Source organism: Centroberyx gerrardi, chromosome 12 (assembly GCF_048128805.1).
Source record: "Centroberyx gerrardi isolate f3 chromosome 12, fCenGer3.hap1.cur.20231027, whole genome shotgun sequence".
Taxonomy (NCBI): domain Eukaryota; kingdom Metazoa; phylum Chordata; class Actinopteri; order Beryciformes; family Berycidae; genus Centroberyx; species Centroberyx gerrardi.
The window spans coordinates 10,025,970-10,049,300 of record NC_136008.1 but is presented as its reverse complement, the minus strand read 5'-3'; the positions used below and the strand labels follow the sequence as shown (position 1 = coordinate 10,049,300).

At 41.8% G+C, this 23,331-nt stretch overlaps 3 protein-coding genes across 3 annotated transcripts; 1 reads left to right on the top strand and 2 right to left on the bottom strand.

Annotated features, from left to right (window-relative positions):
• Positions 1-837: 837 nt before the first annotated feature.
• On the top strand, positions 838-4,542 carry smpdl3b (sphingomyelin phosphodiesterase acid like 3B). Its single transcript, XM_071913144.2, has 8 exons — positions 838-907; positions 1,050-1,263; positions 2,034-2,131; positions 2,601-2,744; positions 3,054-3,223; positions 3,382-3,562; positions 3,824-3,957; positions 4,171-4,542. The coding sequence occupies exons 1-8, from the start codon at positions 838-840 to the stop codon at positions 4,525-4,527; spliced, it is 1,368 nt and encodes a 455-aa protein (XP_071769245.2). The 3' UTR covers positions 4,528-4,542.
• A 434-nt stretch (positions 4,543-4,976) lies between these two features.
• Positions 4,977-9,594, bottom strand: mecr (mitochondrial trans-2-enoyl-CoA reductase). Its single transcript, XM_071913157.2, has 10 exons — positions 9,290-9,594; positions 8,971-9,068; positions 8,406-8,537; positions 8,176-8,319; positions 6,993-7,095; positions 6,582-6,684; positions 6,418-6,491; positions 6,267-6,327; positions 6,058-6,130; positions 4,977-5,717 (listed from the first exon to the last, which is right to left on the bottom strand). The coding sequence occupies exons 1-10, from the start codon at positions 9,478-9,480 to the stop codon at positions 5,554-5,556; spliced, it is 1,143 nt and encodes a 380-aa protein (XP_071769258.1). The 5' UTR covers positions 9,481-9,594; the 3' UTR covers positions 4,977-5,553.
• Positions 9,595-13,422: 3,828 nt separating this feature from the next.
• On the bottom strand, positions 13,423-22,530 carry lin28aa (lin-28 homolog Aa). Its single transcript, XM_071913168.1, has 4 exons — positions 22,521-22,530; positions 21,440-21,612; positions 16,556-16,740; positions 13,423-13,642 (listed from the first exon to the last, which is right to left on the bottom strand). Exons 1-4 carry the CDS (start codon positions 22,528-22,530, stop codon positions 13,423-13,425), a joined length of 588 nt encoding a protein of 195 aa, XP_071769269.1.
• Between the last annotated feature and the right edge of the window lie 801 nt (positions 22,531-23,331).

Sequence of the window (23,331 nt, the reverse complement as noted above, 5' to 3'; positions counted from 1 at the left end):
ATACACATAGCCTATTTAATAAGAATTCTGATTCTTCAAATTTGTAAATTATAATTATTTAACAATAATCTAGATCCCTTTTAAATATTCTTCTCCTGTGTCTTCTGTAATAATGTCAAGTAAACCATTCGTCTCTGGTAAGCTACAGAGGAAATGCACATGGAAATTAGAGATTTTAAAGGGGGGGGGGGGATTCTTAGTATTTCTGGTGATTTTGGTACTTGGAGGTGTAATCACAGTAAAATAACTGAATCATGTTACTTTGCCATTTCCAAAACACGCCCCCATGTACAAACCAGTCAGATTTTGCTTGTCTGAAATCGACCAATCAGCGCTAAGATGAGGGCGGGCCTTCTAGAATGGCCAGCCAATCAGAGCAGTAGGTCATTAGCATAAAACGAGCTATTTTCTTATAGGTGGGAAGCAAACACTGGGGAAGTGAACTAAACGATTTTTACTGACAAAAACTTCACAGGTGTATTTTATAGACACCAGGTAATTATATAAAATTGCTGAAAAAGCAAAAGATAACCCTCCTTTAAGGACTGTAGCATTGTTTACAGTAGGCGTTTAAAGATAATGTTCAGCTGGATCAACTATATGAAAATTATAATATAATACATCTAATACATATAATACATCATTAACCGTCCCATTTCCAGAGGTATGTGTCATCATAATAGGCTAATTAAAGACAGCGTGTCATTATAGCCTATGGAATGTAGACCGAGATATTCCAATCCCGTATCTTATCTCGCTTTTATAGACTAGCCTACTAAACTTGGACATGACTGAAAGATAACGGGACAGCTGTCGGATTTTGCTTCCCAGTCCGACATGTCTGCAACGAAGAGCCTCCTGCTCCTGTCATGTCTGCTTCTCAGATGTGGAGTTCTTGCGCTGTCTGGTAAGTAGTAGATGATAAAAATGATAATATAACCTGCTTTCTGAGTATATAATCACATGACTACCAATAAAATATTTACTGGAAGCTGCCTAGTTTTGCCGGAGCAACTACTGATCTCGTGCGTAATTACGCATTTGTTCAGGGAACTTTTGGCACATCACAGACCTGCACTGGGACTCGACTTACGAACTCACCAATACACCCGAACGTGTGTGCGCATCCAGCGGACAACGACCCGCAGCCAATGCGGGGATTTTTGGAGACTATGTCTGTGATTCGCCATGGCACCTCATCAACTCCTCGGTGTATGCCATGAAGGATATTCTGCCAGATCCGGACTTCATCGTCTGGACAGGGTAAAGGCCTATCTGTCCTCTTTAGGTCTCACTAACCAAACTCCTTAAATTTATGCCTGAAATGTCCTTAATTTCTCCTTTATAAACATTAATTATCCATTAAAAATAAGATAGCTTTAAAAAAGTAGGCTAAGGGTTAGTATCATGGGGTTTTAAAGGATATATTCATGGGTTCATTCACGGAGACACTAGTAATTAAGGGATTTTTTTTATGCTCTTTTTCATCATATTAGAAATTTGATTCTGATCTTACCTTCTTCTTTTTCTTCTATCGTTTCTATATTGTATTTTTTATATTACTGTTTTTATTGGTTTATACTGTCTTTTATTCTTCTGTCTTTTAACAAAGTACACAAGCAACCACTAAGCTAAATTCCTTGTATGTGCAAATATACTTGGCCAATACAATTATTCTGATTCTTAAGTAAGGAGTCAAAAATGAAGGGTGTGTTTAAGGGGGTTGATGGGGTCTCCTCCATGAATAACTCCCTTAACTAAATTTAAGGGGATTTTGTATGTATTAAGGGGTGAATTCATGAAAATGTAAGGTTATTTTAAGGGATTCTTTGTTTTCATGACTAACTTTTTCATTAACCTACTCGTTCTGTCTGTTGTGTAAAGGACGTCCATCTCTTGGGAGACAAACTCTTGTGTAGCTTCATAACTTTCATGTTCACAGCTTTCACAAGATAACCTGTCCTGTGACAGCGTGTGATCCTGTCGACTTTCAAAGCAGCTGATTTGAAACAACCTGCCTTTTGACCTTTCAGAGATGACACACCACACGTGCCAAATGAGGATCTGGGAGAAAATGCAGTGCTCGACATTATCAGCAACCTCACCCACATCATAAATCAAGTCTTTCCAAGTATGTGTAACCTCGCCATGGCACCTCACCTGTTTTTCCACCCCCACAATGACCCATTTTATACATGTGTGTATTCTTGTATGATTTGTGTTGTTTTATCACTCTCTTATACTGTGTTGCATTCTTCTTGTCACCCTCTCTCTCTCTGTTTTAAATTTCCTCTCCCCTTTGAACCCCTCTCTCCTTGTTAATGGTAATGTAGTTTGTTGTTTAATGTCTGTCTGTTATGTCCCTTAATGTTGAACTTTGTATGTCTGCATTTTTATTTTATCCCCTTCCCTTTCCCCCAAGAGGCTAACCTCACGCCAGGCCGTAAATAATAATTTGTTCTTAAGTGACCTGCCTGGTAAAATAAAGGTTAAAAAAAAAATGTGATGGAGAAATCATCCGAGATCAAAATATACCCATAATGTCATACTTTACTTTAGTGTCTTAATGTTGATAAACTCTTTCCATCTTCACCTTTCAGACACTAAGGTGTACTCTGCCCTGGGTAACCATGACTACCACCCCAAGAGCCAGCTTCCTGCAGCCCCGAACAACATCTACAGCCAGATAGCAGAAATGTGGCAGGACTGGTTGGAACCAGAGTCCCAAAGAACCTTTAAAAAAGGTAGTTACAGCTTCCTTTGATATCTGAGATGTGTTCCTCTGATACTTGTTAGGGCAGCAGGGTAGCCTATACTGGTTGAAGAGACGATCCTTCAACCAGAGGACCCAGGCTCAAACCCCAGTATCGGCAGGTGTCCGTCCTGCTGAAGTGCCCTTGAGCAAGACACTAAGTCCTTTCTAGGTGCTGGAAAAGTTGCTTGCCAACAGGGATCAACAAATTGTTATGAGACATGGCACAAATTGCACATGAAGACAAATCCTTCAAAGTAAATTCTGTCATGTGTTTTCTTCAATGTTCCTCTTCTTATAGGTGGATATTACTCTGAAAAGCTACTGAATCGAACAGGTTTCAGGATGCTGGTCCTCAACACTAATCTCTACTATGACCAGAACAATCTGACCCGGAACATGGACGACCCGGCTCACCAGTTTAGCTGGGCGGACCAGGTTCTTACAGAGGCTGCCAACAACAAAGAGAAGGTAAAGCATCTCTACTTTCTCTGCCTTACAAGATTACATAAACAGTACCACTCAAGCTACTGTAAACTAAAGATAGCTACAAATTGCTGTGGGGAATTTCTTTCAAACACTTCCTCTGTCTGTGGTCTTTGCTAACTCAGCACTGACTTGTCTGCCAGGTGTACATCATTGGCCACGTTCCTCCAGGTTTCTTTGAGAAGAAGAGAAGCAAGCTGTGGTTCACAAAAAAGTTCAACAAGCGATACGTGAAGCTAATTAAGCAGCATCACTCGGTCATCATCGGACAGTTCTTTGGCCATCATCATACTGACAGCTTTCGCATGTTCTACAACTCAGAGGGTACAATCAGATTATTGTACAGCTACTACTACTACTACTACTAATAATAATAATAATTTTGCTCCTCCTCTTGTGTCAGTTGGCACGGATCTATATTTTAATCAGTTTCCTTCACTGTTTTACATGTATTTACATTTCAATTTCCTAACTGTGATGCACATTGTGACTTTCGCATCAGTGTCCAGATGTTGCCATTTCATGACCTGGTGCCATACTGAAAGCGACAATAATCAGTGAAGAATTTCCTTCTAGTTTCTACAGACTTTCCCATCAGCACCATGTTCCTCAGCCCCGGCGTCACACCGTGGAAAACCACACTGCCCGGGGTCAAGGATGGAGCCAACAACCCTGGGATTCGTGTCTTTGAATACGACACCCAAACACTCCTGGTCAAAGTAAGACAAGGCCGTTGGCACACTTCTTTATATATTTTTATTCCTAGTATTTTAGACTGAGGAACCCTTCATAGGCCCAATCTACAGGTTTTTTAATGTTTTTATTTGAGAAAATGTGTGAAATTACAAATGTAAAACTTACATCTAACAATTTTCATGCACTTTCATCGTCACATTTTCCAATTTTAACCCTTCTTGTTTCGACCCACCCAGGACGTGGTGACCTACTACCTGAACCTGACTCGAGCCAATAAGGCCGAGGCGCGCTGGGAGGAGGAGTACCGCCTGACAAAGAGCTTCGGAGTACCAGACGCCTCCCCAGCCTCCATGGACCAGGTTCTGCACCGGATGGCAAACGACCGCCACTACCTACAGAAGTACTACGAGTTCAACTCCGTCAACTACGACCTGACAGAGTGTGACAGCGACTGCCGTATTGACCATGTGTGTGCTGCGAGAGCGGTAGACTTCGAAATGTATGAAAGCTGTGTGAAAGGGGCAGCATCCGTTAATGCTGGCTTGCTGCCTGTCCTCTCTGTGGCACTGAGTCTGGTCTTCGCCAGCTGGTAATGATCATCTGTAATCACAGGACTTTAAAGCATCTCATTGAAACTTTGAACTGTCAGTGAGTCATTGGCTAGCATAGCTAAAATAAAAAATATAGAGCTTTGAGTATTCTAAGAAGTGGCTGTGTAAATGTTTTTTCCAGAATTGTTTCAAAATTACAATATTATATTCATTATTTGGTGTCTGCTGGATTATCATAGGACGTATTTTCATGTTTAAAAGTATGTGTCCTTGTAAAACTGAGTCATGCACTATTTGGAAGCAGGGAAAAACATAACCTTTGGCTTCAATATTCTTTGACGTGCCTTCTTTACCTCAGTTTCATTGATACTGCCTAAATACTTGATTTTCAGTCAAGTATGGCAAAAAAGACAAATATAGGGCTCCTTGGTGGCTCGGTTGGCTAAGGTGCATACCATGTAACCCCGATGTCCTGGGTTCACACCCAGCCTTTGTCACGTCATCCTCCTCTCTCTCTCCCAAGCATTCCTGTCTCCCTCTACTGCATCTATGCAATAAAGGCAAATATGCCAAAATTTATCTTAAAAAAACGAGTATCATCTGTTTAAAGTGTGTTGACTTTAATTAATGATTCAATTTTTTTAACAGGAAGAATCAATGCACCTTGAATACCACTGTTACCACAACAATAAACCTATTAACAATATGAATTGCACCTGCTCATGTCCATTTAACAATCAATCAATGCAACATGTTGCCAATCAAGACAGATAAAGCCGCATTATCAGGATCTGAAGATAGTTCCTGTAATTCCGTATCATTATATAAGGACTAATGGGTTTTTGATTACTGCCAGTAAACTTAGGGGAATTCAAAGTGTCACTGCAGCAGATGACTGATCCTGGACTTTGAGCCTGCTACAGAAGACAGACATTTATTGAGTATGAGCTCGAGCAACGTATTTGACGTACGGTGCGTCAACAGTGACGTGGCAGTCTTGGGGCTGCACCCAGTTCATACGCTGTGATCATGACAGTGCGGTAATTGGTTGGGGAGACCTCAGTCAGGTCACATGACCAGGACCTGTTTGGCTGAGGTGAAAGGCTGCGTGGCTGCGTCCAGAGCTTTGCGGTAGTCTTGGAGGCCCAGCTCGGTACAGGCAGGCGCCGTCAGCTTCCCCTGCCGGATGAGGGAGCACAGTTCATCCATCATGGCTCTGAAGGCCCCTTCATCTGGGGAGAAATGTAGTAGAATGTCTTATGAAATCCATTTTATAAGAACTTTTTATGGATCCCTGTCTTATAATAATAATAATAATAATAATAAACTTTATTTATAGAGCACTTTTCAAAACACAGTTACAAAGTGCTTTACAATTAAAAGAAGTATAAAATGAATTGATGAATGCATATAAGGTACAACAACAGTTGTAGGGTAAAAACCAGACTTAAAATGACTTAAAATGGTTCAACTTTTTTTTAAAGATACAAGATTACTTTAAGATACAAACTGAAAATTAGTATAATAAAATAAAAAAATAAAAAATACAATACTAATCCAATACAGACTCACCATGCGAGTGATCTCTCTTCCACTGTGTGACCCAAAAGCCCCGCAGCTTCACATCCTTGAAAATAAGAGCGCTCTGCAGAAAGCAAGGTCAGTTGAGTAAGTGTACAGTGCAGCAGCACAGACATGGGTGAATTAATTTCCTTGGAAAATCTTGGAAATTTGGAAAATGCAATGTCAAATCTGGAAGGCTATGGGACGCTTCATCTTACCACAGGGACGGTGACTGGCTGTTTGGCCATGCCTCCATACGTTACCATGGACCCTCCGACCCTGAAAACAATGAGAAATATGGTATTTTACGATCCGCTTTCTCTTCACTGTAAGAATAACAAGTCAGCAAAGAATATTCAACATCCTCACTGTAGGTGACGGAGGAGTTCTGTTGCACTCTTCCCTCCGACTCCGTTCAGTGCCAGTTTAGGCCTTGGACAGCTCTTTAGAAAAGAAAAATCACAACCATTTTTATTCATCTATAGGCAAAACCACAGGATAGAATCTTTTAAACTGTGCTTGGACTCACAGACCTTGAACAATTCCTTCATCTCAGGCCGCCTCAGCGTCTCCTCTTTGATCACATGACTGGCCCCTATAGCCTTCAGCCTATCACTGAGCTGTGTGAACTCTGGCCTGTGAAAGGGGAGACACAATGAGGAAGTTCATTACAGTCATAAATTTTGACACACAAAGACAAATTCTCTCTCTGTCACCCTTGGACAAAAAGACCCGACTATCACAGCTAGTTGTCCTTCAGGGACTGGCTGATAACCCCAGCTAATGATTAGGACTGAAAACCTCCCAAGTCTCCTCAAAAGACTGCATATACTTAGCGGGGGTGTGTGTGTGGGGAGCAAACTTGTAACCTTGTCACTAATTTACAGACATTTGCTACAAAACACAGTATCTTTAAAGAGTCAGTGTAGTGTGACTGAGTTCACCTGTCTCGGACAACGTTGATAGTGTTTATTCCCCTCGCAGCAGCGATCTGTATTACAGCCTGGCCGACTCCACTGTTGGCTGCATTCTGGATCACAGAGTCACCTGAAAGGAAACCGTTACATGATGTCTATGGCTTCTTCACATCATGTCATATTTACAGAGGTGATAAGGTATATAAGATCCGCACACTGCTAGAATTGATGCGTATAAGTATATGTCCAGAGGCAAAATTAGAAAAATGCTTATTTTAATTAGCTTACGTGATGCTTACAAAGTGCAAAAATGCGCTCAAGTGCAAAAAGGCGAAGTAACACAAATGTTTTGGTTATGCAACCATCATCAGTGTCCTAAATATGGGCAAACACACCGTTATCAAAGGGAGGTGTAGGTTAGGCAATTGGTGTAATATTTACAAAGGTAACATAGGTATACCCTGATGAAGACAGCTTACCTGTTGAAACATCAGTAAATAAAAATAAAAAAGAGTTTAATTCCGAAAGTTAGATATCCACCATTTGAAAACACTGACACCTCCTCAAACAAAATGATGGCTGGTATTAAAGTTAAGTCCATTGTGGGTAACTATTAAAGTTAATAGTCATTTTAAGACCTTTACTTACAAAACAGTTATGCTTTTGAGGATAGAATCATCTGCAATTCTGAAATATTTGTAAAATGTTTCCCAAATGGATATACAGCATTTTGCAGATGGAGCTTTGAGTGTGTGTAGTATTCCTTCCCATGTAAGTTCACGCTGCCAAGCACCTCACCAAGATTATGGTGTGTGTTTATTCATTCCTTTATAGATATTTACAGGAACAGCCATTGCATAACTCTCCCAACATGTGTCTTTCCTGCATCTATGCCTCACTGGTACTTTAGAGGCCACTGTCACTTACCAAAAGTTGTGAAGTATAACTTAGAAGGAATATATTAACATAACTCACAGGATTTGTCGCCACACTATTATTTGCTCCCTCTGATTGCTGAAAAGTGAACAAAACTTCAATTTGCCACACATTTCCTTTTGGAAATGGAGTAGGAGCAAAAAATGTGTCCAACCCTGTATATGTAATCCAAGTGTTTGGAGTCCTGTAAACGGAATTGATGTTTTGGATTTTGGTACACTGTGTTAAGTGAGAAGCAGCACATCATCGGCCCCTGTATGTGGAGACTGAGTACCTGGCTTGAGGTCCTCAAAGTCAGAGAGCATCCTGAAGGCGGTGCAGGGGTTCACCCCCAGTGTGGCAGCGGACAACAAGGGAATGTCACTGGGCAGCGAGATCGTATCGTCCTCCGCTAGTACCGCTGCTGTCCTCCACGTCCCTGCTCACACCCAGGCAGAAAATCACACCAGAGAGACACAATAGTGACACTGCAGACTCACTCCTCTCTCTCTAGAAGTCATTTACCGAGCCCAGCGTCTCTTGGGATGACCCAGTCTCCTGTTTTGAGGGACTTCACCTGGCTGCCCACCTCCACCACCTGGGCCACCCCCTCGTTTCCCCCTACTGCCGGGAGGTCAGGGAGGATGGCATAGGTACCTGGAGAAGAGTAATGGGTAAACAACTGATCTTCATGCCTGTCTAAGTGGTTAAAAAAAATACTGTGTGCTGTGTTCGCTCCATTGTTTTTACTTGCTAAAATGATTAGCCTGTGTAATAAATGAGCTAAGACAAATCTGTCTTTGAGTTTTTAGTGTGCAGCAAACCTAATCTCCTATAGACTATCATGCTTCTCCTGTATTTGAAGTCCAAGCTGTGCAGATTTCACTTCACTTGTTTGCATTACTGTGTGCTGAACTGCTGTCACTGACCAATCAGTATGCTGACATTACTGATCTTGTTTCTTCTATTCATACTTTTCCTAAGTAATTTGGTGTGAATGGCTGCTGTAACTACTTGGTGAATGGGTGTGTAATTGTTTTGTTTCTTATAACATAAATGTTTTTAATTAATTAACTGTAATATTTACTACCTTGAATCATGTTGATGTCTGACGGGTTGATTGGGGCTGCCAGCATTTTAACAAGAACCTCCTTTGCACCTATGGAAGGAAGATCCACGTCCTCCAACCTGGCAACCATCAAACTTGTGTCATGATATTGATTAAATGAATGATTTTTATGCTATTAACGAGTATCTTAGTATCTGACAAATAACTTTAGACATGGGTTTATAGTTTTCTATGGATTGCAGGTAGCATGCTCGCGTTAGCCACGTCGTTAGTCACGTTTACAGACGCATATCTGCATCCACACAGTCAGAGCAATGCAAAGGGAGGTGCATATTCTTACTGGACAACTTGAGAGGGGTCTCCATGGTTTCTGTACACAAGTGCCGTGCATCTCTGTGCTGAAAGCCCAGCTGAATGACTGAAGTGAGTAGTGTTAGCTCTGGTGTGTGATGACAGCTGCAGCAGGGCGGCGGAGAAACTTCTGCATGTTGTCTGACTTCTTAAACAGGCCGTGAGGAGCGGGAGCGACATTGCGAGCGAGGACTTCACTTTATACTATAAAAATAGCTATAATGGTCAGAGTTAGTATTTGAAGTGTGAATGTCGCCTGCTAGTCGTCCTCAACACGTACAAGCACCGGCCATATTGGATTTACCCATGAGGCTTTGGTGGAAAATGTAAACAGTGAACAGCGCCCCTAGTGGATAAGCACAGCAATGCACCGCCAGTGGTTCCCAAAGTGACCAGGCAGGCCAGAAAAATAAGGAAAATTATTAATTTCACTGTTATTTCACTCTCTGGAAGACTGTACAATGAGATACTGCATAACTGGATGACTATTCTAACCAGAGGTTTTAAATCCCTGTTGTAACAGAAGGAAGACAAATAGACACAAAAAGTGCATGTGAATATTGACATATTTATTAGGAAATGGAGCAGATCTTTACATATAGAAACATAATCACAGTAATACTTTGAATAGCCTACATGCTGCTTACCATTGACAAACTAGCCATTAAATTGCCTGAGGTCAAGTTAAATGTAGTTTTATGGCAGTAAACATTGATACATTCTTCAGTAATAAATGCACATTTTTGGAAGAGGTTTCAGCCATTTACACTATAGATACAACATCACAAATGAAATGGCTGATGGTCACAAACAAGATGTTACATAAAAAGCACACGCAAGACACGAGGTAGAGTGTGATACAGTATGCTTTTATGTGCTTCAAATGTTACCCTGAGCACATAATACGTCCCTGGATTTTTAAGGTATATCTAACCCATCTAACACCCAACAATCAAATCACAATAACACATCACTGGGGAGTCAAACAGGTTTGTTGCAATCAGAACGTCTGTCATGGACTTTTGTTTTCAAATGATACTCTGAAAACATCACTAAGTTATATACAGCAGAATATTGCAAACATTACAATACACCACTTTGCCACTTTCATTCGACCTTGATCTAAACAATGGGTATCAAAATAAGTAGAACTTGAGTTTGACACATGAGGTATTCAATGGTTTCACAGATTTAAAAAAAATAAAATAAATACTGAATCATAGAGATTGATGAACAAAAGTCCTGTTTGTGTGTCTGCTTTTTAATGGAAAGACTGGAAAGTATTCAAGTCAGAGGATCCTACTGTTACTGAAATAATGAGCAGTAAATTCAACTGAAACATACTGAAAAAAGTAAACTGTTCCACCAAGTCACTTGCTTCAACAATCTTTTCCATTCTTTCAAGTATCGCTTATGTAATCTTAAAACTTGGAAAATTGTATCCCACCACCCAAAGGCAGAATCTGGGTATGAAACAACATTTGACGAGTGTTAAGTAAGTCATCCATGACACATTCTTTTTGTCACAAGCATTGATAGTCTGAAATACCATGTATTGGCCATGTGTTGAGACGAGACAACCCCGATTTATATTCTACTAGCCCCAATCCCTTAACAATATTCTACTACATCCCCATCTACAACGATTATAGAGGAAAAATACAGTAATAGCGGAACATTTTCTTCATATATCATGGCATGTTATGTCAAAGAAGAGAAAATAAAGAACATCATCAGACTAGGTGCATGATAAATTGACAAAGTATAGGTACAAGTCAAAAAGCCTGTTAATCTCAATGAAAAGACATCTAAACTGTTACAGAATTTGCATCTTTGTACTTTCTGTGGATGAGCCCAGAAAAGTTTCACTGTTGCACCAAGACATTCTCTCTACCAAGGCTCCCTTGTCCTTTGCTTCGCACCAAACTTCATACAGACAAACATTGCATCCCTACTTTGTCATGAATGAACACTCCTTGACTCCTTCCAATCAATCTGAATTATTCCCTGAGTTTTCAGATTGGCGATTCCTGAGACAAGCCTGAGAGTGGAGGTTCTACTATTTCTTTTTCCTTTTTTGCCACCAGCAATCAACTATGTTTATCAAAATCTAAAAAAAATATATAAAAATATGGAACACATATTCAAAAAAAGATTAAACTGAATATAAAAGAAATTAATGCATCTTACACATGATTAGTGCAGAGTAACATTGCATTGGTTTTGGCATAGATAAAGAGGTATTACAATGAGCCCCCCCCCCTTCTGGAAGGTTCATTGAGCATAAAAATAGAAAAAAAAAAAAAAAATCACACAAGGCAAAGGAAATAAAACAAAGTCACAGTTTACAAAAAAGTCCTCATAATGCCATGTACCTGCTCAGTAAGTACATTGTAACTCTTGTAATGTATTCTATCATTATTACACTGTATCATACTGCACTGAATTATTAAGGACAGTGACAATGATTTATCAAAACAACAGTTACTAAGCACTGATAGTGATACTTCCACAGTAATATGAGCACCCTGATGTTAAAAATACGTTACCCAAATAAATTCTCATGTCAAATGTAGCTTTGAATGACATTCGGCAGTTTTCTGATGTCTAGCAGAACATTCATCGCTGAGCGGGCTTCAAAAGGAGCGAAAGGATAAACTGCAGCACACTTGGATGAAAATAAATAAGTAGTATGATTTTTAAAAGGCTTTAGAATAATTTTACATATATATTAATTGGGTGTACAAGTCTTGTCAGCTTCTCCTGTAAAACGGGAGTAAAATGCTGATTAGCTAGTTCTACATGCTCCTCCGTGCAGGCTTGGTGTTCCTGAACTATTACCCTACTAAAGGTTATAGGAGGTAATGTCTTAAATAGCTACCTAGTAATGGACCACAATGGATGAAAACAGAAACACCAGCCTTCCCACTAGCAACATCATGTCTGATTCTGCCTCAGTTTATTCAAGTATCAAGAGGAGAGCTAGCTGAACCACTCAGTAACTCAGTCCATGTCAAGTATCTTACTAGAGGTGGTGTTGTACATTATTGGGTATAGTACCACATTGGTTGGAATTATATCAAATCCAAATGGAAGTACTTACAAAGTAGCAGTATTTTGCACAGCAGCCAATAACATGAGAACATACTGCCACTGGGAAGTTGATTTAGGTAATGCTTCCAGTTCCCAGAAAACTTTTGTGAGTGTATTGGTACTAATGACACTCCTACATAAATACTGTAGTGCAAAAAGGATTTGATTTAATCCCAATTTACATCACAATCTCTAAAGCTGTATTTCGAGCAGAGAATATTTGGTTTACTATCAGTGGCTGGGATAACAAGTTTCGTAGCAGACCAAACATGCACCGATGAGGTAGACCACGCACCTTAGACAGCCAGCGAAATGCTGGATCAAAATAATGAAATGACACAAATAACTCCAACCAAAAGCTGGCAAAGACTTCTGGTCTGACATTCATTTGGCCCCAGGAAATCTGGATGGTCACTTGCAATATCGGCAGATGCCAAAACATTGCCTATAGCTATACCCTAAACCCCGTCCCACGTGTTTTCACGTACCCGCCCATTCCCCATGCGATATGCAAACTAACATTCATTACAGAGGTACTGTCACGTCTCTGCCTTGTCGGATAGTGAGGTGTAACAATCAGGAAAGAGACAAAATGGTAAGGCAGCAAAAGTGTAGCTCTATACTTATCACAGTGACTGAGTATTATGCAAAAGCAGAAGAGGTCGAATGCCCACAAGAGAGGCACAGTATCACATAAAAGAAAACGCAGATCCTACAAAAAAAATCATCAAAATAATCTGTTATATGGCATAATTCACTACAATCTCAAACCCCTGAATCAACAGCAGTGATTAATATATTTAGAAGGCTTCCTGAGTGCAATAGTACAGCAGTATTCCTGAGTGTTACACCAAATGAAAACAACAACTTCAGCAACATTCTTCATGAGCAATATATTTTTTTTTCAACCTGAGGTAGTTCCAAAAGCAGCTTCAGCAGGTGGAAGGGATCTTGGTGTCCCTTCTCTCCAGTAAAGCAGTTTGATTGGCCTCTGTGCTTCCCCGGCTTCCTTGCTGCACATTTCCTTGTTCAATCAGAGGTCTCCGGAGGCGGTGCCGACTGGCTGTGCTCCTCCTCATCCCCTTTCAAGGAGGAGGGTTTTCCCTGAGAACCTGGTGAGGACTGCTGTGCTTTGATTGGGCAGTTGGCGACCATGTGGTCAATGCTCTGGCAGAAATGGCACTTCTTAGGCTGGGGTGGTAGCTTGCACTCTTTGGCATGGTGGTCCAGGCCTCCGCAGTTGTAGCACCTACAAGAGGAGGGAGCATTCAGTCAGGACAGCTGGAATATTTGCTTTACTGGCACCTGTTGGCCACTAGATGGCAATATTTCATTTGGAGTGGTTTGAGTTTGCAGTAAGTCATAAATCTTGCAAGGGCATTCCAGGTCACCCACACTGCTCTCTGAACAGGGCACTAGATTGAAACATCATACCACACGTCAAGTCATTTCTTAGATGTTACTAAAAAGATAATGTTTGCACAACTGTATGTATGGGCCAGGTGCATCGGAGGAGAAAGATAAGGTCAAGTCAGAATGTTGTGTCTTGAAATAAAACCCTTGTAAGTGAAGACATTGTGCGGGAGTCTACAGATTTTGACTACTTCTTCGATGTTTAAAACCACTCCAGGAGTGGTTTTGCTTACTAGCAACCTTGCAGAAAAGCAGGGGTTTCTGGATGGGTTACATAGTCATTTTGGAAATGTAGATCATAATCAGCGAGTGGGCTGCAGAATTAGAAGAATTAACATATTCTTAGTACTTTGGCAGTGTTCCTATTTTGCAAGGGACCTGGCATGGTTATTATGTTCCGTATCATCTCCGGGTATCATAAACAGATTTCCCTATTTGTCAAATTGGCTATTCTGAAATTAAGCCTCCCGTTACACTCTATTGTACCGAAGTGAGAGATCCATTTCATCGGCATTGAACTGAAGAAGTGGACACAGTGAGGGGTCAGTGGTAGCCATCAGGGGTGCCATCAACCACCTCTGTTCAAACATGGGCTATAGAATGGCCACGCGTGCAGGGCTAGAAGACAGATGGGTGGTGGGCGTGGGCCGGTCAGTCAGTGCCACTGCGGACCCCCTGCCACCATTGTAGCGGCAGATGAGGTTTGGACAGGACGGCTGCCGAGGGGTCAGTGTGTCTTTGTACCAGCGGCCGTTGGGGTGGCGTCAAGGTCTATACCATCACAGAAGCTCCCTACATCGGCATCGATCAGGGAGTGAGTGCAGGGAAGGGGAAGTGCTCCTTTGTCTAAAAAAGCTGCAGTAATGACCTCTGAACCCTGACCCCACCCACCCGACCCCCACCCCCTACTCCCCCTCCTCGGTTCTCTAACCCCCAATCCCATCCCAGCCCCCAACCCTCTTGCATTTACTCATACACTGTTGCCATGACAACAGTGACCTTTCACCCCCCCTGCCCGGGCTCTTGCATCTGTTATCAATTAAATGGACAGGAGCTTTTTCCCTCCCTGAGTCATATATACACTCACTAAGGTGGTCTATGAAATGTGGAATGAGAAACAGTGGTTCGTTTTGGTGGCTAACTGTGGTCATGTTGTCGTAAAGACCGCTGCAAAAAAAAACAACACAAAAATGAAAACGCCAACAGCCTTGCTTTCTATTTCTGAAAATGGAATGCGATGATCGTCATTGGTCATAACTTTACCGATATAGAAAATATCAATATATCTTATAAATCATAAACAAAATGGTCCAAATGGCCAAAACAATGAAACACCATCCATCGTTGCATAATGAAATATGCTAGAGGGGAATGATATCTACCGCAAGGATCAGTGTGCTCTGGGGAGAGTTATTGAGCCACATCGGGCCTCCCAGGACTCTTTGAGGCGGTAATGATCTCCGTTCTCACACTGACTACTCTCTGGCTCTAATCACAACTGACAGGGGGGGTGAAGTTGATACACCTCTAACCCCGCGCTATATTGATATTCAAAGAACGACCCAAAATGATGGCCCCCTTAACTCTTGTTTTCTTCCATTGGGAGGCACATTGTTGCCATCAGATGAAAACCTTGGATCTTCAAAAAGGGCCAAAATTTCAGGAATTAAAAGAGCTGTACTTTCAGATTGACTACCGTATATTTGGAAAGGTTTTGAATAGCTATCATGGACACTGGAGTCGTGGAACTTGCTCTACCTATGAAGGACCATGTACATATTGAGTTCCAAGTAAAAACATGAAAATCATCACATTTGCAGTTGTAAGGTTTTTCTCCAGCAGTAAAGCTAAGTTTTACTGGCTCTACATTTTAACCATGTTGATTAATGCTTATGTTATCTGAATCTAGATCTTTGTAGTTGCTAGTAGGGTGGTGGTGGTTTTGGAGCTACAAATCATATTGGTGGAAGAGGCTTTGGAAGAGAGAGAGAGTCAGTGGGTGTGAATCCACTGGGGGCCTACAGATTTAAACAGTTATTGATCCAGGTCACACGTCAAGCCTGCTGGTGTGACCCTAGCTAGGACCAGGGTGGGGGTTGGGGTCGAGGCAGAGGAAGGAAAATAGGGAGAAACTAAAACACCATTGTACGTCTGATCCAAACTGGACACTGCAATGAGTGTTTGTAGATTGAAGACACCTATCTTTCGACCATTTAAGGGTTGCTAACATGCAGGTGTATATGAGATCTGTGTAAAGGTAAATGTAGTTGTGCTTTCCAGTTCTATAATACAAGACATCCTTTTTTATATCTAAAAACATAACTCGGTCCAACACCTTATCAATATACTGTGCTGAAATTAGTTGTTATGACATTTCTAATGCTGGCAAAGAAAAACACATTGATAAACCGAAGCCCAGTAGTCATTTGGTTGTTCAATTTGGGAGTTCTTGGGCATAATTATCTGCAAAATACCTTCTGGTATTGATAAGTTATGCATCCAAAGCAGCAGGGAGGCCAAATAATGAAGCACACCATTAGAAAGCAGCTCACAGAGGCTATAGAATAATGCAATACTCATTTTCACAATTTACTTGACAATGAGATGTTCCACAATGGTTGCCTCCAACTAATTAGTCCTGTTCATTTGCCATCGGAAAGGAAACCTAAAAATGTCTTCACTGTTTGAACGTGTTTTGAACGTGTATTTTCCCCAGATTGGACCTTAAAGAAAGGACGCCGCTGCTTACCTATCTCCTTTGGAACGCCGCTTCTGGACGTTCTTGCCTTTGGGTCTCCTCTCGCTGCCCACACAGTGGATGCCCCCTGGTCCTGTAACTCTCTGGGACTCCAGGCCCTTTGACGACTTCTTGAACGTGAACTCGACCGCCTCGCCTTCCTTCAGGCTGCGGAAGCCTTCCATGTGAAGCTTGCTCTGAAAGGGACAGGGGGAGAGGATTCAGTATCAAAATGTCATGTGCCATCTAGGGAACTCCAGTTTTGTAGTGACTGAAGCATTGGAAACCTCTGTTACTCATGTGTGATAGGTATGATAGAAAGATTTGGAGACACATCACCAAGGAACTAATGAGTGCTTAAACCTTTTCCACATCTCAAACACAGATAACACAGTTGTTGCATCTTAGTGTGACATATAATTAATGATGGCAACTTGATCAAAAAACATATTATACCATCAGTGACCAACTCAACAATGAGCATGTGGAGACTTTGCCCCTTGAGAACAACCCCCACCCAATCTTCACTGTGTGATAGCATCAGAGCCCGATAGGACTTATCAGGCATCTGGTATTTTAAGGTCATCATTATGTCTCACCTGATAAATAAACAAGCACTACAAAGCTCGCTGTTCTCACTCTGCCCAACAGTTTGTCCCCACTGCCCTGCATAAAGGTGCTGTTGCCTAATGCTGGCGTGTCTTTTCTCTGTGTTTGAGTGGTAAACCTGATGAGGATAACCTTCAACCCATCCCCCCCTCCGGAGGAACAGCATTCCGCACTGCTGCCCCCACCCCCAGCCCTCTTCCCACCCACATCACAAAGCTCCACTAACACACTGACCACCACCACTAAAACTGCAGGATGCAGGGAATAGTGCTGGGGGTGGGGGTGGGGTGAGAAGGGAAGGGGGCTTGTAACGCTGGGGGGTTGGGGGTCAGGGGGACATTCCTTGGATAGTTGTTTGGCAGAGAGGCATGCAAGATAAAAGTTGGGGGCAAGCTCTCTTGGTCTAAATGATTGATATCTCCCTTTGATATCAGTGCCTGAATAGGTGACATCTTCTTTGTGATCAAAAAACCTGTTCAAAACATGCCAATTTCATTTCACAGCTTGTTGGATGAATGGCATCAATGCAGGGGCTGACCAATTTCCTCATTCGCAATCAATTAAACCATTTGGAGTGGCATTAATCGGTAAGGTGGGACAATGGACCTGTACAAATTGTGTTTGAATATGCCAAGAGTACAAAGTACTCTAGCCTCTCCCATTCCACTATGTTCACCTGATGTGACCTTGGAAAACTTTCCTAGAAGAGAATAATAGCCTATCCAGAAGAAGAACCATCTCAGAGAGGAAACTGGAAACTGGAAAGTGGAAGGAAGGTATGGTGTGCATTAAGCCATAAAAACGAGAAACAGACCAACTCCGTAACATGGGAAACCTCTCTCTGAAAACTGCCACAACTATAGCAAGCAGTTGAGATTGACAGAAAGATCCTTCATTTTGAATAATCATGAATCCTATTTGCCTTTCTTTCATGGCTGAGTGAATTCACATCTGTCTATCTAGTGCAGTCAATGGTCCCCATTCAGAATTTGCCAAAACCACCAGTAGTTGAATCAAGCTCACAAGCAAGTCATGGTCATTACAACATTAAATAAATTACAACAGCAGAATGCTTTAGGACAAGTTATATTTTAGAAGATGCAGGGGGTGAAATTTTATGTTTTTCTAAACATCTCTGGAGTGTTGCGGCCTATTACTCAAATGACTCTCCAAGACTCAATTTCAGATTCATCAGCCAATAAAGACACTTGGTTAAGTCTCCAAAATCCATAATGCAACCATTCAGAACACTGGCATTCTGCTAACTAGCAACACCAGCAATGCCTGCGCCATGAAAATGAAAGTGCCATCTTCTCTAATCCTCTGACGTTCACTGACAACAGCAGATGAGCATCTGCTGCAAAGTCATAGGCGGAGGGGAAACACGATTGGTCATCCATAACATTTGGGTGGCAGCATGGACGTCCACAGAGCGCTGGCCCCATTGTGCTTCCGCCCCAGTGACCGTTAACCCACTTCCTCTCACATGTGTGACCTTCCCCACCCCCATGAAGGTCCATCCCCAGCCACATGCCCAAATCACAAAGCAAGTTATTTACTGGCGGGACAGGTATACGATCGAGGTATGTTCTTTAACCTGAAGAACCTGATGGAGAGGTATGGAGGCAACACTGGGGTCTACAGTAAGCTCTGCCCACAATGGGTCTGGAAGCCGAGGGAGGCAGAGAAAGACATCAGAGCTGTGAAGGACAATGGGAGGATTGCTGCTGAGACAAAGAGGGGCTCGGTCACGGCCGAGGGGAGAGCTTCATTGGGATGCATGGCCCTATTGTCCACCTGCACAAAGGCCAGAGGACCCCGGGAGTTAATGTTCCCTGACACACAGCCACTAATTTTAGGGCCAGGGCCTTGCCGTTGCCATATCCCCCATACATCCATCATTGACACACGTGCTTCTATCTTTTCTGGTGATGGAGAGGGGAGGAAATCATTGGATACGCTTCTCTTGCGGATATGATGAGAGCGGTCACAGTATGAGGACACGGCTTAAGTAAAGCAGTGGACACGGTGTTCACATCTGTGAGGTCTAGCATGTGAGGTTTGGAAGCTAGATCAGCGTCACAATGGCTTTGCTCCCTCAACTCAAGCTTCCTACGAACTATATGTTGCAATAATCCCATTGCTTTCATGACAAGGAGACGCAGGGTTTAGGATCTACTTCAGGGACATTTCAATCAGCATATCAGTTAATGCCAGGACTCACAGGTCATTATGCCAGCTAACATCCCCTATTTCTATTACAATGCAGACAGCTTCACAGCTTTGAAACTAATGGAGCACCAAACTAAGTTTCTATCCCTGATTCAACTCAAGTTTAGGTTTGCAATATGAGTCATCACAAACCGACTTCCTGTGTCTAGTCAAAACATATTCCAAATCTCAACTGCTCAACAGAAAATTAAACAAATGTTCCTATATGTATCATCATAAACACCAGCCTTAACTGAGAGCAGATTAACGGAAAACTTAAACAATCTGAGTGAGTCAGCTGCTGAAGTCTGAATTCTTAACCGAGTGTGAGATATGTCACATAAAATGGGGTGAGAGACCTACCATTTTGTGGATGCACTTAAGAAATGTTTATAAAAAGCTACATCTCTGAAAATGAAATGCACTTTGGGGGACAAATGCCTCCACAGCTGGGGGTCTTGAAGGGTGGTGGCATGGTGGTGAGGGGAAGGAAATTTAAGCAAGATAAACCCAGAAAAAAAAAAAAACCCACACAAACAGGGGGCCGAGCAGACAGCAAAGAGCCTTTAATCACTTTATGACAGGAACCTGAGGTGAACGAGCAGCTAGTGGGGACTCCTCTCATTCAGATGCTAAGTCTTTATCTTATCAGACAGCAGCGGAGGGGCTCATTCACACGAGAACTGGGAGGGAAAAGCACGTCCCCCTCCCCCATTAGCAAAGGTGAATGAAGGCTTTGGCTAAACCTGGATGAACTGGGTAGTTTTCCATCTACATCTGCAGGTCAGCATCAGAGAAAGAAATGTAAAAACCCTTAATTAAGAATGCAAGGAGGATTTGGTTCACTTCAAGAGAAGATAGAGCAGAACAGCATCAGGCCTACCACAGTATCTGGAGATAAACTCATCCTACAACAAACAGCTCTCCACATTAGACAAAAACTTGTTTGAGAAAACAGTAGCTTTCATGTTTAATCTAAGAGTCTAAGTTATGTAGTTGATGTGTTGTATTCATTGTCTTCATTACACTGCCACTTTCATCCAACTTAATGAAAAAAAGAGATAAATCAGTGGAAATTGCGTTAAACTGATACATACATATATTGCATTTTGAGGGGGGAGGGGACAAAAGTCGGAGTGAAGTAAAATAAGGTGATAAATAATTCTGGCTACCAATTTAATCACGTAAATTTGGAGATTACTTGCCCACTTCACGCAGGCCAATCTTTGTGTGCAATGACGCAATCATTTATGAATAATCTAAAAGCTTCCATGATATCAGGTGATGAAGTAGAAACTATAACTTTCAGTCATCATATTGCAAACAGCCACCAACGTAGGCTAAACAAAAAACAGTAATAGTTTGAGAAGATGATTAATTTATGCGGCCTCCCCTTTAAAAGACCCTTCCTTCAAACACCATACATTACTTTGATACTGCTATAAGATCTAACCCTAACCCATAAATTCACCTCATAAAGATTTATGTCAGCCTAAAAAGGTGGGTGAGCTCTATTCTGTATATAAAACCTTGAGTTTACGTGGGTTTACCTTCCACTACATCATATCTGTCCCTCTAGATGACCACGAGGGAAGCTGCTCAGGTCTGCCTGCAACACGTGTTCCCCAGAGGAGCAACACCCACTACACTGCAAAAAACATCCATCTCCACAGCACATTTCATCTTGTATCGGGGCTTCAAATCTTTGTTTTCCTCAAACAAGTGAAAAAATCTGCCGACTGGATGAGAAAATTTCACGTGCTCTCAATGCAAATCAAATTGTTTCAATATTTTTTTTGGCCTACGTGTCTATTCTTGATACAAGTGGGATCATTTGCCTGCATGGTTTCAAAATACTGACTCTAGTTTCTGAAACGAGTGAAGCTGCTTTGGAAATAAGTGGCTTCATCTCACCCCTAATGGTAAAGATTTCCACTTGTTTTAGGAAAAATAGACTAAATGACTCGGTAAGATGGACGTTTTTTGCAGTGTAAAGCTGCACGGTGTATCTTAGTTTCGTCGCAATATTGATACTACCCTAATGTAACAGTTTCTCCAAACAGATAGTCATCCTACCTGATGGACAAACACATCAACCGGCTCGTCCATTGTGACTCCCTCCCGGCTGGTCATGGACAGGAACCCGAAGCCCATGCGGACGTTGAACCATTTGCACACGCCGAGCCCGTGGAAAGGCTGTGAATCCTCCTCGGTACTGGGTCCTTCGTCCTCCTCCGTCTTGCACACTCCTGCAATTTCAAACATATTCAATTAAAGATGCAGAAAAACTCCCATGTCGAGGGAAAGGCGCGCGTGGCGCTTCAGGTCAGCGGTGCTCGAAAAGCGCACACACCAACTCGAAAGACGCAAAATCTCAACAAGTGTGGTTTCTGGTTTGGAAAACACAAGAGCTTTTTCGTTTCATTTATCCTTTGCTGTGACTGCAATGCAACTTCGATACAGTAAAATGATCTCGTCAACATTTTTGACCAAATTTCACCAAAAAATCCTCTCCTGAATTGAAACAAATGAACAGCGTGTGCATTTAAGGCCTACAATCTTAATAGATATGCCAAACATTTCCAGCCATATACAAACTAAAGTAGTTTTGGAGGCTATAAGAAATCAAAGATTCTAAAGAGCATGTAATTTATTGATACACATATTGATTGAATGCTCCATGCGTAAACAATGCGTGAAAATGATACATTACAACCATTACATTACAAAAGATAGGCAGTTTTCCCCCAAAACAAGTCCCTTAACATTTTTAACTCGGAAAGAAAAAGGCATCTTCGTTTTGTTACTCGACCTGGAAATTCCTGGTTGGAAACAGAGCCCATGTCTTCAGTTCTGCCTTGAGTCAAAATAAGCACCCAAGCTACAGTATCCTCTTTAGCCCTCAAGCTGGGTAATCCTCGCAGACTGCCACTTTCATGCAAAATGCTGTGAAAAGCTGAAGCTGCGCTGCGAGAGGGAAAGCGGGAGAGGGAGGTAAACAAAAGGGGGCTGGCAACCTATTCCCCCTAAACAATGAGGGGTGGGGGGTCACCGGGCAGAATTTTGTTGAAGAATCCCTCAGAAAATCTCAAAGACAATGCAAGGAAACCCAGCCCCCCTTCAACCCCCAAAACTGAGAGCTTTAAGTCAAACATACCTTCTGCCATGTTTCTGGAGTTTAGTCCCAGTGTTCACCGTTGTGTCTTGACCCAAAGCGTTGGGAGACGTATTTTTTCCCTCTCTCTCTCCGTCTCCAGCAGTGGTCAGCTCTGTTGGTCAATACAAATGACCATTTCTCATCCTCAGCAACAAACCCCCCACACTCTCAGTCATGTCCACGTGATTCACAATTATAGTCCCTAAGGATATATTGCACATTGTATGACGGAAGGGCCCAAATGTGGCAAGCAACCAATCACTCCTAACGAAAAATCCCTGTAATATTCCTGTAATATTCCTATAAAGACTCAACAGTGCGCCTGTGGCGCTGTTTACTGTTGTTGTCATTTGTGGTATTATTATTATCTCCTGATATCACTATGATACCAGTACAGGAAATTTGTTTCATTACTCATCAGTGAGTTTATAATGACCTTATTGTATTTTGTGGTATTTGTTTTCCATCTCCAATGGTATTGCTATAATATCCCTATAATATTCCTAAAATATTCATGTAGGTACTTTTAGTTTTGCTGTGACATTTGCATATATCATTCTAAAAATCATTATAGGATTAATATAGTTATTTTTCGTTAGCCTGGAAAGATAGGCCTTATTTTAGTTTAGGACTTTTAGTTTTGCTCTGATATTTGTATAGCATCATTCCAAAACTGATCACTGGCTTACTTCAGTTATTTTCCGTTAAGGACAAGAGAAACGACCAGTGCTTATCCAAAAAGCTTTTCTAATTATCACACTATCTGATCAATCTCCATTCTTCTGACCCTACCTCCACCTCCATACTTATT

Coding starts and splice junctions, on each gene's coding strand:
- smpdl3b (XM_071913144.2), top strand. CDS start 838: ATGTCTGCAACGAAGAGCCTCCTGCTCCTGTCATGTCTGCTTCTCAGA. Junction 2,745..3,053: donor CCAAAGAACCTTTAAAAAAG/GTAGTTACAGCT, acceptor CTCTTCTTATAG/GTGGATATTACTCTGAAAAG. Junction 3,224..3,381: donor CTGCCAACAACAAAGAGAAG/GTAAAGCATCTC, acceptor CTTGTCTGCCAG/GTGTACATCATTGGCCACGT.
- mecr (XM_071913157.2), bottom strand. CDS start 9,480: ATGTCGCTCCCGCTCCTCACGGCCTGTTTAAGAAGTCAGACAACATGC. Junction 9,069..9,289: donor GACCCCTCTCAAGTTGTCCA/GTAAGAATATGC, acceptor GATGGTTGCCAG/GTTGGAGGACGTGGATCTTC. Junction 8,320..8,405: donor CCCAAGAGACGCTGGGCTCG/GTAAATGACTTC, acceptor GGGTGTGAGCAG/GGACGTGGAGGACAGCAGCG.
- lin28aa (XM_071913168.1), bottom strand. Junction 16,741..21,439: donor TTGATGTGTTTGTCCATCAG/GTAGGATGACTA, acceptor TGTCCCTTTCAG/AGCAAGCTTCACATGGAAGG. Junction 13,643..16,555: donor CGGCGTTCCAAAGGAGATAG/GTAAGCAGCGGC, acceptor CTCCTCTTGTAG/GTGCTACAACTGCGGAGGCC.